The 13,534-nt window shown below is 42.5% G+C and overlaps 1 protein-coding gene across 1 annotated transcript; it reads right to left on the reverse strand.

The window, feature by feature from the left end:
• Positions 1 to 4,256: 4,256 nt before the first annotated feature.
• Positions 4,257 to 13,095, reverse strand: PHF5A (PHD finger protein 5A). Its single transcript, XM_081209615.1, has 4 exons — positions 12,816 to 13,095; positions 10,844 to 10,867; positions 8,129 to 8,295; positions 4,257 to 4,760 (listed from the first exon to the last, which is right to left on the reverse strand). Exons 1-4 carry the CDS (start codon positions 12,865 to 12,867, stop codon positions 4,671 to 4,673), a joined length of 333 nt encoding a protein of 110 aa, XP_081065741.1. The 5' UTR covers positions 12,868 to 13,095; the 3' UTR covers positions 4,257 to 4,670.
• Between the last annotated feature and the right edge of the window lie 439 nt (positions 13,096 to 13,534).

Below are 13,534 nucleotides of genomic sequence, written 5' to 3' on the forward strand. Positions count from 1 at the left end.
TAATGGTATTTTATTATATTATTAAATCAGTTTTTAGTATTTAGTAATTTTATTATTGTATTTTTTATCTGTAAATTGCTTTGGAACTTTTTAGTGGAAACTAACACACACATTTAATACACTTTAAAAATAATCCAGAAAACATAGTTAATATTGCTGCCAATGACTGAATAAATCCTATTCATAGGAGAGGAAAAACATTCCTTCCACCATACTAGCTTTGCTGTGAGTTTTTAATACCAAGAAAGACCAGTCAGTCTATAATTAGGTGTAACGAGCACTTACTCATTGCCCAGCATTCTTTACCTTTACATCACCTGACACTTACAACCCAAGGAAATTAGTTCTTTCCTGCCTTTCAAATGAAGAAACAGTTTGACAAGGAGCAGTTACTCACCATGAAGGTGCAAAACACAATATATACTACAAAGTCAGACTTATTCATCTCAAATCATCCTCCAATTTAGTTCTCTTTATCTTAAGACTGAAAGGTGAGAGGTGTGGACTTTTGTGAGGGGAGGAACAAGTCATTCTCCTCTACCCTCTTCTTGATTAATGGCATTAATAGGGCACCTGTGGCCATCCAGGTATTATTGGACTACAAATTCCATCCCTCCTGATGATTGATCGTGCTCACTGGGGATGATGGGATGAGGGCATCCAACACCATAGATTCCTCATCCCTCCTTTATGTCTATTTCCCTGAGCTGACTTACCAAGCTGGAAATCATGGGGCCAACTCTGTTTTTCAGTGTCTTTATGCCTTCCCTCAAGTGCTCACCTGACTTGGGAAAACTTGACCAGGTAAGATAATTGCTTCCTTGACAAGGATAGTTGGGATGGCAAAGTCTGAGAAGCCATGAGACAGAAAACTACTGAGTTGATCACACCCATTTTAAGATGGTTACATGTAAGACTCAGGAAGATGATCAGGCATGTGATACACATGATTAAAGCATATTACTAACGGGCTATTATGGGCCACTCCAGGTCTCCTCACATGAGCAAATTTCAGCTTAGTAGGTATGACTCCTTTCTTGGCCTAAACAAAACATTGCAAGGTTTATTTTCATAGAACTTGGCCAGCTGTGCATCTAATGGGACACAAAGGCATAGATGTGAACATAACAATGCATTTTAAGCAGGGCTAGCTGAAAGGTACATATATTCTCAACACCAGAGAGCACAATTTACACAGACCTTCATGCAAGTTTTGTTGTGTGTGGGGTTTTTTTGTTTTTACAAATTGTATTATTGTAGGACCAACATGAGTTCAGCATCCATACCATAAATATTTGCTTCATTCTTTCTATACAATAATCTCACAAGGCAGGCTTTGGGCTCCATTTTCAGAGGAAAAGCCAGGCTGAAATATAGTGACTGGATTTAGGATTGGTAAATGCAGGCTTGAAGAAGCTATTCTCCATAGAGGTTGCACTGGTTTTCAAATCTTTTAAAAACACTCTTTAAACTTTGTAACTGAAAGATAAGGAGCCCATGCTATTAGTGACTACACATCAAGTGGTACAAGCTTTTGAGTGCCAAGGTCGCTAAAAGTAGTGCACACTGTATCTTGGTAACATTGGTTTCCCTGGAGATTTACTAATGCAGGCCTGTATAATTTGTAATTCCTCAAGTTGAAAATAGCCCACCAGCCACATTATTGTGGCATGCCAAACACTCCCCCATTCCAATTTTGCAGGTCCAGGAAGGAAGTAAAATCAAGTTTATTGAGCCCCCTAGATGGCTGCCACATGTGCCTAGTGGAATTCATCCAGCTTGGTGATAAGGCAAGATGTTTAGTCTCATAACAAAAAGTTGCAAAGAAATCAGAATAAATTTCTTATCTGAGCAGCCTGCTTTACATTGTCACTTTTGTTGGATTTTTAGGCATTAAAACCAGTCTCTCAAACCTGGGTCCCCAGATGTTGTTGATACCAGGATCAGTGGTCAGGGATGATGGGGGTCGTAGTCCAACAAGTTTGAGAAAGGCACAAACACGTATCAAATTTGAGATATCTGTGCCAAGTAGAAGCAAAACTCCTCATTAACAAGACAGTAAAGGTAAAGGGACCCCTAACCATTAGGTCCAGTCGCGGACGACTCTGGGGTTGCAGCGCTCATCTCGCTTTATTGGCCAAGGGAGCCGGTGTACAGCTCATGTGACCAGCATGACTAAGCCGCTTCTGGCGAACCAGAGCAGTGCACGGAAACGGCGTTTACCTTCCTGCCACAGCAGTTCCTATTTATCTACTTGTACTTTGACGTGCTTTCGAACTGCTAGGCTGGCAGGAGCAGGGACCAAGCAATGGAAGTTCACCCCGTCGCGGGGATTCAAGACAGTAGCTCACATTAAACAAGAGAGTAGCTCACATTAAAAGGAATGTCACTTCTCTTTGTATCAAATATTTTAGTCTATAACATAAACAGTAGACCAAGACAAGAAATCCACAAATCATGCATGTCACAAGTCATGTTCTGAACACTTTTCATGCTTTTCCACATCATCTTCTTTTTCTTGCCATTTTCAGCCATTCCACATCATATACCCAATGTGGGGAACCTATGGTTCACCAGTCCTCTCCATTTGGCCCATTAGGTCATTTGGGCTAAGCCATGCCTACCTGCTTTATACCTGATATGATGTCTGATGTAGGACAGATGAAGACATGGCCGTGCCAAACTGGGGTTGTAAGCACTACCAATCTAGAGTACAGTCTTCATTTTGAGAATTAATTTCTCATAGAAGCATAGAATTGTAGAGTTGGAGGGGACTTCAGGAGTGCCTGGCGTGCTCTGGTCCATGGGGTCACGAAGAGTCGGACACGACTAAACAACAACAACAAGGGACTTCAAGGGTCATCTAGTCCAGCCCCTGCAATGCAGGAATCCTGCCCACAGCCATCCCTGGGAGGGCTCAAACCACCAACCTTCTGGTTAACAGCCAGACACAATGACCCATTGTGGCACTGGTGGCTACATGACTGGATAGATTTGCAATAGTTTGCATCTTGAGTCTTTTCATTCTGGTCCCATCCTCCCATCCAATTGCTCCCCAAAGGTAAAATATCTTATTGGTCCCCAGCACTAGCTCAGTAACAGCCTCTAGAGCCATTACCATTTTTTGTAAAAAGAAGAAAAAGCTTCACCCGCATTAAAAAAATAGGAAAGTCAAGAAATATTACGAAACCAGCTATAAAAATCAAAATTCCAAAAGTATGCTTTTGGAGCTAGTGCAGAGTACAGTGGTACCTCGGGTTAAGTACTTAATTCATTCCAGAGGTCCGTTCTTAACCTGAAACTGTTAACCTGAAGCACCCCTTTAGCTAATGGGGCCTCCTGCTGCCGCCGCGCTGCTGAAGCACGATTTCTGTTCTCATCCTGAAGCAAAGTTCTTAACCTGAAGCACTATTTCTGGGTTAGCGGAATCTGTAACCTGAAGAGTATGTAACCTGAAGCGTATGTAACCTGAGGTACCACTGTATACTGAAACCTGTTCCAGTTATAGCATTTGATAAACAATGTTATTCATGGCTATGCTGTAGTGGTGTGTTAATATGCTTTGCCTAACAGGCACAGTGGACTATAGAATTGAATAAGGTCAGTTAAGAGTGACCTGTTTTCAGAAACCCTGGAAGCAAAGGCTGAGGTCTAGGGTTGCGAGTATGTAGAAAGCTTGCTGCTTCTCTTGCCGAACCTGTTCTGTGGAGAGTAGCTTTCTACCATGTAGAGGCACCTTGGTGCTTAGAAGTACAAGTTTATTACCACACCTTTTACCACACCAACTATTTCCCTTCAGAGCCGACAACTTGTGCACAATGTCTGGCTGTGATTTGGAATCTGGTAATCACAGCTCATAACAATGCCATTTATGGGATGGAAGAATAATCTGGGCAGGGCAACACCCATCTTTTTATAGTCTGCTTCTCATGGGTCTTTTGTCTGTAGCAGCAGTAGGATGTCATTTTCCTGCTGCTGAACTAGTTCTATGTGGATAATTGCACTAGAACAAAACTGGGTAAATCTCAAATGGCAACTAGACTTTTTCAACAGTAGGCAAGAATGGCGGTTTTACAGCATAAGCACTTCACACTGATGCAAGACACACGTTAAGACAATATGAACTGCTGTTCTTTAAAGCCTTTCAGTGCTGTGGACTTCAAACTTGCCACTGTTGGAGGATATCATCTTATACATATCTAACAACAGGAGCCAAGAAAGAACAATATGGAGAGATTCAGAGACAGGACCCTCCATTAGAAGACTACTATAAAACTTTATTGATGCATAATTCACAAAGATGATGTGCCTTGGCTTACTTCAGGGAAAATATAGGCACGGTCATAACACTAAGTGAAAGGATCCAGTCAACAGAAATTTAGGTTGCTTATCTATAAAGGGGTAGATTGGAAGTCACAGGGGCTGAAATGTAAATCTCCTTCCTCTGAGACACAGATGCAATAAAAATGCTCAACTCCCTTGGTAACATTAGGGACCACTGAGGAATGGCAGGGAAGACAGCAACCTCCAAATTTAGTTTTACATACTAGTTTCTGCAACAAATTTTAAGGACTAAGAACAAATGAGCTGCTTTCCAGTAAGATGGCAGTCCTTTTTTTAAAAAAAGAATCCTTGCAGTCTCCAGCAAATGTACCATGGTGGAGATGGGATCACCTTTTCTTAAAGCCATACTTCTTTCGCTCATAGAAGAGATCTGTTTTTGAGCTGCCCAGATTGACAATCTTGGGACAGCCATCTCTCTGAAAAGGAACAGAAAAGGGATATAGTTAGAACAAAGGTAATGCTAATAAATGTATCATACAAGTTACTTCACAGTTCAGATAGGGTGTGCAAGAAAAAAACACTCAACACTAGACCCGATTCTGATACACATACTGGCTACAGATAGTTATGCCAACCTTTCATTTGAAGTCCAACAGAGATTCTGCCTTCAGGTTATAGACTCCGCTAACCCAGAAATATTACCTCAGGTTAAGAACTTTGCTTCAGGATGAGAACAGAAACCGGGCTCCGGTGGTGCACCGGCAGCTGGAGGCCCCATTAGCTAAAGTGGTGCTTCAGGTTAAGAACAATTTCATGTTAAGAACAGACCTCCAGAACGAATTAAGTTCTTAACCCAAGGTACCACTGCACACTATTTTAGGATAGTGCTGCAATTCAATTTTATCTACCAGGGGCGTATGAATTCTAGATCCAGAATAAGTTGCACAAAGCTCCTTTATTTAATCTGGCCTTGGTGTTTGGGGCTTTGCAGAATTTGGAGTGTTTTGGCAAAGACAGAGGGATTAAAAGATCCAAAGTCATACTCGGTAGACCCATGAAAAGCAAGATTTAAGTTAGTGATGGCTGACTTACTGCAAGTCCATTGATTTAATTGGTCTACTCCAAGTATGACATGGCTACCCAAAGAAAGCAGGCATGGACAGTGAGAAATATTAAGAGCTGTACAGAACAAGAATATTAAGCACTTTGCAAGCCCAACACAAAAACTTTGCTTCAGCTTTCTGCAGATACACCAGCATATTTTCAGATTTATCTAAACCACCATAAGAGCTAGAAAATGAAAAAGCAACAGAAAGCCAGTATGTGAGCTCCTCAAGAAGTCAAATAGCATGCTGCTGTTCAACTTTACAGAATTTGATGGCTTGAGGTAGTCCCTGAAGAAAGAACTGATGTTCTGAAATGCACTGAGCTGTAATGAATCTCAGTTGGCACTTTTGAGAAGCTTCTCCATTTTGCATTCTTTCTCATTTCTGTGGCACCTTACAGACTGCTACTGGCATGCAGTTTTCGAAACTCCCATTGTGACAGGGAATTTCCTTAGCGCGAGCAGTTTCTGAGCTCTGGGTACAGTACTGCGCCTAAGATTTCAGACTAAAAACTACAGGGTGGAAGGAAAGGAGGACCCTTTTCTGCCTCCCCACTTCCAGCTACTCTCTGAAGACTGGAAAAGAGACCCTCTGAAAAATATTAGGAGGGTTGGCAGGGGAAGGAGTAGAGCACGTGAAAAATGAACATAATACCTTAGCTGCAGTTCATTCATTTTCAGCTTTGTATGCTTGTTATAAAAAAAGCGCACCTAGACATTCTGTTGCTGCACCCATAACATAGGTTTAAGGTGCCATTTGGCTCCTATCTTCCATATCTCTGTTTCTAACACTACTGGCATGGCAGCTACAGGGTTAGGCAGGTAGAAGATCATTTGCTGTTGAATATGCCAGGGTAGTTTGGATTCAGGGTAGGCAAGGACTGCCTATTGTTCCAAGAGCTGCTGTGAAGGGATGAAGGAACAGTGCGTGGTACAGTTACAGCTGGAGGAACCCACCTTACAGATAATTTTCAGTTACATTTAAGCTGATAGATCTGTGAACTTTTTGCAGGGTACTGGATTCTCTTCACCAACCTACCCGCTCAACAGATGCAATATTTTCCTCAGTTTACACTTTGACACAGGAAATCAATAAATACCTCCCCAGTCTGAAGTGACACATTTTGTGCGTGCCCTATGCCACGTTTTCTGGAGGGCCACTTTCATTACTGTGTGATCAGTTGCAAAAGCAGACAGGGCGCCCACACAACTCTTAAAGGTGAAGGAGCCCTGGCCTCTTTTTCACTTGGCTACCCTACTGTATTCACTGACAAACTTCCCACAAGTATCGAAATAGCTTTAAAACCAGTTCCAACTGCACTTCATGGCCTCGCCATTTCAGCATCTGTCTGATTTGGAGAGGATCCTCTTCATAGAATTCCATCTTAACCTGGGTGCAGCAGTACTTTATGCTAAAAGAACCCATTGTTACTGACCCATTTTCTTCATATTGTCTAGCAGCCCTAGTGCCTTCTTTTCTGTCTACAGCTGAGACGAGTTTATGCACACATTCAACATGCACTCAACTGTAGAATCCAATGTCGACTTACTCATAAAGCATCTATCACACCATAGATGGCTCTAATGTCACAGCATCTCAAACAGTACTTTTAAATGGAGGTAGTCAATACACATTCAACTGCAAATCATCAAGTAATGTATATGCAAATTCAAAAAGCCTTTCCTTTTTAAAAAACCCCTCCTCCCAAGCTCTTCCTACACAGTTAGTATCAGACAGAATGAAGCTAATTGTCAGCTACTCCATTTTCAAGAGCCATGCTCTCTACTTCTGCTGATTTTTCAACTCAAATGTGAGATGGCTGGGTAGGAACAAGGTCACTTCTATTGTCCCTGCGTAGCAACCAGCAAAACAGGTGCATTTCACTTTATAGATAATTGCATTTCTGTGGTACAATTGGAGCAGCAAGGTGAAAAAAGAGAGCACAGGAGCTCCTGCACCTTTAAAAGATGTACCTTCCCTCTTCTCTACAACTATTAAAGATGCATGAGCCCTGACCTATTTTTCACAAGGCCACTTTAGAGTCAAGGCATTTTTTCCTGTACTCATTCATTGTTAAAACAGTCTGAATCTGCTCTTACTGTAAGGGTTTCTGGTACAGAAGAACACCAGCTCTACTGTGGCAACATTGTAATACCCACCCTCAGACAAAAATATAAGGTGTCCCAAATTCATAGAAGGGACCCTGAGGGTCATCTACTCTAACCCCCTGCAACGGAGGAATCTCAACAAGTGACATTACAAAGGAATTTGTAGGGCTGGTGACAAAATCTGATACCATTGCTACTTACAAACCACCCCACCCCAAGACTGCTAACCCAGATTGCTGTTTAGAATATTACTACACTACAACGGCTGGTAGTTGATACTATAATTTTATATTAAAGGTTCAACTGCCAATGCTGATTTTTATTTTTTAAACCCCTGTCCTTGTTCTCTTGTAATCTAAGGCATGAATGAAATCTGTCTACTGGTTTGCACCGATAAGTTATTTTAGAAGAGTTTGAAATTATAAATTATGTTCGTTTTAGGGCGCTTTTGAAAGAGACAAGTATGAATAGGCCTTTATTGAAGGTAGTGGACATGAGAGCATATAGATATTAGAATATAAGCATCCCAGGCTTCAGATGTTTACCAACACATGGGCGAACGATAATATTTAAGAACAAACAATTGCAACTTAGAGAGCGGAAAAATGCAAACCCCTGTAACAATCTTACATCTTTCTCCTGGATGGTGCATTCTTTACAGTAGTATGCATCAGAGACACCAGGACCTCCACATATCACACAGCGCCCTTGATAAGACCCATAGTTGCACTCATCACATATGCGCACCAGTGTGCAGGGCCGCACATAAGAGTCACAAATAACACACTTGCCATCACCTGCAAAATAAGTACACGTATTTCAAGTGAAAGAAAAGATGCAGGCAAGCCACCCACAGAAAGAATATACACAGCTTATTAGATTACCCACAGATCATGCTACAAAAGCAAGGCGTTAACTGGGTTTGCTTCCAGGCAGATGTGTTTAAGGTGGAGTTGCCACACCCCAAATACAATGGCTTGAGTTGTTTACAGATAAAAGCCCAAAGCAATTGGCATTTGATTGAACTTCTCCATAAACCAGTCTGCCACATTTTTTGAATTTTTTTAATCATAGGTAACACCAAATCAGCATCTCTGTGCAGGGATGAACACAGAATGCTGCATCACAGATACATCAATCATATAATGCCAATGCAATCTTCTACACTTGAAAGGTATATTCAGTCATCTTCTTTTCTTAATTTGGCTTTAGGAAAGGCTGAACGGGGAAGTGCACACATACATAATTGAAGCCATTATTGCTGTAGATAGCTCTGGAGGTATGGAACCAAAGTTAGCAAGTAAGTAAATAGCCAACAGATGGCAATGACAAGCACTGCCAGCCTGGACCATATCCAAGCAAATGACCTAAAGATGAAGAGCTTCATATCCCATTACCCTCGTCCATCTAATCTTTATTCCTACTAAGGACTTGTTTAACTTGCTCTTTCTTTCGGAAGGTGAACAAATTCTTTTTAAGAATGCTGCTGATAATCTCCTGGGTGACAGCTACAGTAGACCATCTCATAGTTTCCCCCCAGTACTGCTGTATTTCTAGTTTCGGGGATGGAGCAGGAGTAGGGAGCCATTTCATTTGTGTGGCAAGTAGCCCTGGGAAGCACCCAAGTGCAGCACGTTCTACTCTCTTACTCTGCATCCCTGGGCTGAAAAAGCATCTCTTTCCTGTCTGCAATAGCTTGTGTTGTTATCCTGTCCTTTTATGACCAGGAGAGACAGCATATGTTACCCCAATAGCGATATTAAGAAAAGCCATAATCTGCCCATAACTTCATCCTTTCTGACATCCTTTTATTCCTTCTGACATCTTTTACTTCTGCCTAGTTTCACCTCAAAATGCACACTAGCTAGCCTGGTCATTATGTGGCCTGAAGTTTTGCTTTCACTTTACAGGTACCTGTGCTTTTTAAGGACCAGAGGAACAGGTGCAATAGTGCTTTGGAGACTCCGGAGTGCAGGGGTGTGTCTTTTTTCAACACAAGGGCTGCATTCTTTTCTGGGCAGCCTTCCTGGGGCTACATGCCAATGGTGGGTGGGGTGAGGTGGGGCAAAAGTGGGCATGACACCAAATTTAAATTTTACCTTTGTAAAATAGCCTAGTTTCTATGCACACTCAATCAACCCTCTCTATCTTCCATCCATGAGTACAAGAGGAATTATCAGAGTTCAAGGACACATTCCAGCCAGGCAAGAGCTCCTGGGATGTGAAGCATGGTCAGTGAGATGTGTACTGGGGCGAGTTCCAGGCAGAAAGGCCTGGAATTTGGCCCCTGAGCCTGAATTTCGCTGCCCCTGATTAGCACACATGCTAATGCATGTGTGACTGTTACATCTTAAAATGCCAGTAAAGACAGCTGCAGAATATCAGGAATGCTAAGAGTGTTTTCTGTGGGCTGGATTGGACAAAAGTCCAAAGCATGATGTGGTGCATCAAGAAGCCTGTGGCTGGTGCACATCTTTCTTCTTTTCACAGGTGCCTTGCTTTCCTGGTCTGCTTCCTTGAAGTCTTAAGTTGCCAGTGCCAAACTATGGTTTAACGTTACATCTGAAACAGCCCATGGTCTCTTCAGACATTCTAAGTTTGAGAAAAATGTAGAAATGTAGCTACAGTAGTGCTGGAGCAACACAGACATCCCTGCTTAACATTGCAAAGCTCTTAGGAAGCATGAAGTTAAAGGGGGATTGGAGGGAATGGCTGCCATGTTTTGATACATTTTTCAACCCTTTCCTTTCTTCTCTTAAACTCTTACCAACTTTTTTCACCCCCTTACAATCTATATAGCATTGATCCACCATGACTACTTTATTTTTAAATTATCTAAAGTAAACATATAGGTATGTTGCCAATTTTTATATTCCTTCTCTTGGGTTTAGATTAGAAAATGTTTCAGACAGGTTTAGGTGAAAAGCTGAAGTTTCTCAAGTCTATGGCAAGTCTTGAACATCCAAGCTGCAGTTCTATACTAATTTGCCTGGGAGTACGTTTCAGTGAACATAGTGGGAAAATTCTGAATATGGAAATACAGGATTATACTACATGTGTAACTAGAATTTTAAACTTAAAATGGCATCATACTCAGTGCTTGTTTTCAGGGGGTACTCAAGAGTATGCACTAGCAACACCTCTTTTTGTTGTTAAAAAGTGTGGCACTTACTGTAACAACTTCATGGTGAGTACTGGCACTTATTTTTCTAGAAAAAATGCACAGGTTATACCTATAAGTGTAATTGCATTTTAGAAGGCAGACTTTACTCAGCTTGGAAGAAATCCTGATTCATTGGGCTCTAAATCACAGAAGACACACAGTATGTAAAAAGCTATACTCACATTTTTCACATAGTCGTCCAATAGCTGCAATAAAAATGGAGAAAAATGAATAACAGTCATTTGGAAATTCTGAAAGTTCCACATTATTTCTAGAATCTGTACAGTGGTACCTCGGGTTATAGACGCTTCAGGTTACAGACTCCGCTAACCCAGAAATAGTACCTCGGGTTAAGAACTTTGCTTCAGGATGAGAACAGAAATTGTGTTCCAGCAGCGCGGCGGCAGCAGGAGGCTAAAGTGGTGCTTCAGGTTAAGAACAGTTTCAAGTTAAGAACGGACCTCCAGAACAAATTAAGTTCTTAACCTGAGGTACCACTGTACTACTCTTCAAGATTAACCTCATATTCAGGTGGGGATGGGTGAACTATGAGAGAATAATAGGTTTTAAAGGCAATTAACTAAAATGTTTAATAAACACTTAACTTTTGGTATTCTGTGAGAAGATCCTATCCAGACTGATATTCGGGGCTGGTCCTATCCATGCTTAGTCAAAGGTAAACTGAACGAACTTTAATCAGTGAGTAGCTAGATACAGTGCAGAGGCAGCAAGGCCACATGGCACAAAGTACCTGAGTATATTTTAAGAAGCAGCCTTTATATTTTCCCTTTAGTTTCAAACAGTGGGACCTGTTTCCAGGCACGTGTGTTTAGGAATGCAACCGTAGGCTTTCACTGTTAATACGTTATTGGCAGGACTAAACTTAAAGCAAACATAATCTTTCCTCACTCTGCCTAATGTGTTTTGCCAAGATTAGAGCTTGTCATTTTCAAAACAACAGTAAGAATGTAATACTCATAGGGAATGAAGGCAAAGAATGCGCTATTTTGATGAAAATACAATAGCAAAGCCTCATGTCTTATGTACGTCACAGGCCGAGAGTGACGCAGCATCATGTAAACTTACAACTTCCAAAGGTAAATGAGAGGGCTGGAGGCCCAAAACCTGTAGTTGTATGGCAGGAAAATCTTGTAGCAAGTATGATTAAAAAAAATTAAAAATCCTTGCTGCTAAGAAGCAGTTAATAAAATATCAGTTAAAAGCAGGAGGGGACAGAAATGTAGGACATTAGATATGACTATGTGACTCATGTAAAACTGTTGTAACTGATACAACATTCATTCCACTTTAAGCAAGTACTGTATTTGGTTGCAAGAAGATCTCCTCTTTTGCAGCCCAGCTAGCTGAAATCCTTTTAATTAGATGCTAGTGATTGATCAGAACTTAAGTGTGCAAATCATGTTCTAATATTATACAGCAGGACCTAAATGCTTCCATTTACAAGCCACAATGATGCAGCAGATATACAGTACTTGTTTTTCCATCTAGGTCTGCTTATGACAGTTGCAGGGTTGGCAGACGAACACTGCACTGTTAAGGAATATCTGAGAGGGGGCGGGGGAGAGAGGAACAGTGATGGGCTCCAGAGATGCATATGTATGCAATATAAACCATCCTAGGGGCCAGTTGGCAACTTGAGGATGGGAGAGCCAATAAGGAGCAACTACTTTATACAGAACTTATGCTCTGAATTCAGCTGTCAGGGCTAACGGTTAAACGGACTAGACCTCGGCTGATTTAAAGCTCCTTCTAAAGCCACCTAAGCCTGCGACTATCACTGCATCTGAGGGCACGGAATCCCCCGAGTTCACTGCCGCTTGCGAGATGCGGAGAATGAGGTTTCGCCGGTCCATTTCTGAATCTCCCGCCGATCCGATTTCATTGGGCGGCTCCGACTTCAGCCACAACGAGTGAGGCCCAAGCGCGCCGGTTCGCAATTCCGTTTCAGACGTGAGGCCTCGCCGCGTTTTGCCATTTGGACCAGGGCAGAAGTCAGTCGAGCCTCCCGCCTCGGAGACCCGGGCGGTGTGGCCTTCCCGGCCGCTGCTCTCCGCCCGCCTCCCGCCGCGCGCGCAGCCCAGGCACCCCGAGGCTCCCGGTCCGAGAGAAAAGGGAAAGGAAGGGGGGCCTCACCCACGCCCGCCTGCTTGCGGCAGAAGATCAAATCCGGGTGGTGCTTGGCCATCCCTGAACCCCTTCGCCTCGCGCCGCTGTCGTTACTGGCCTTTCACCTTTGACCCCTTCAGGTCCTGGGGAAAGCGGAGGTCCTACACACTCGTCCACCTCCACACAAACCGGCTTTTAATTCCCTTTCGCGCGCTACCGCCCCGGGTTACCACACTCGAATATCCCGCAAATAAATAACCTGTTTCTTCGTAGCCCTTAAAATATCTTTAGAAGAGGGGAAATGCCGGCAATTTACAACTCTCTCTCTCTCTCAGGACCTTGCAGAGTACCGCCCTCTCGACTGACGTCATTAGCACGCTAGAGTTTGGACCCATTTTTCAGACGGGCAGCGTAGAGTTAGACTTGAAACGCTTACAGAGGCCTCAACTTTCGTTTGCTTTCCCTCTCTAAGGGCGGAAGTGAGAGTTGCTCATAGAAATTTGGGGAGGAATTTACTATGCTAGCGTAGCAACCCGAGGCAGAAATAAGATAATACTCCTAGTGTTGCTACTTTCTTTTTGTTTCTGGGTGAACACGCTGCTCCTCCTCAGTCAGCTATGCTAAGCTAATAGACTTCCCCATTGATTTGTACAGGCAGCCTTATTTTCGGTACTATTGTAGTTGGACAGGTTATACGTATGCCCACGTAAGCCCGGAAATTTCCAATTTTTTTAAAGGTGGACTTC

Source organism: Podarcis bocagei, assembly GCF_964188305.1.
Source record: "Podarcis bocagei genome assembly, chromosome: 10".
Lineage (NCBI taxonomy): Eukaryota > Metazoa > Chordata > Lepidosauria > Squamata > Lacertidae > Podarcis > Podarcis bocagei.

What these genes read in the sequence shown, in the direction of transcription:
- PHF5A (XM_081209615.1), bottom strand. Translation starts at nt 12,867, where the DNA reads ATGGCCAAGCACCACCCGGATTTGATCTTCTGCCGCAAGCAGGCGGGC. An exon ending in CCGCAAGCAGGCGGGCGTGG is followed by an intron (nt 10,868 to 12,815) that starts GTGAGGCCCCCC and finishes TTTTTATTGCAG; the next exon opens with CTATTGGACGACTATGTGAA. An exon ending in GCACCATCCAGGAGAAAGAT is followed by an intron (nt 4,761 to 8,128) that starts GTAAGATTGTTA and finishes GTTCCTTTTCAG; the next exon opens with AGAGATGGCTGTCCCAAGAT.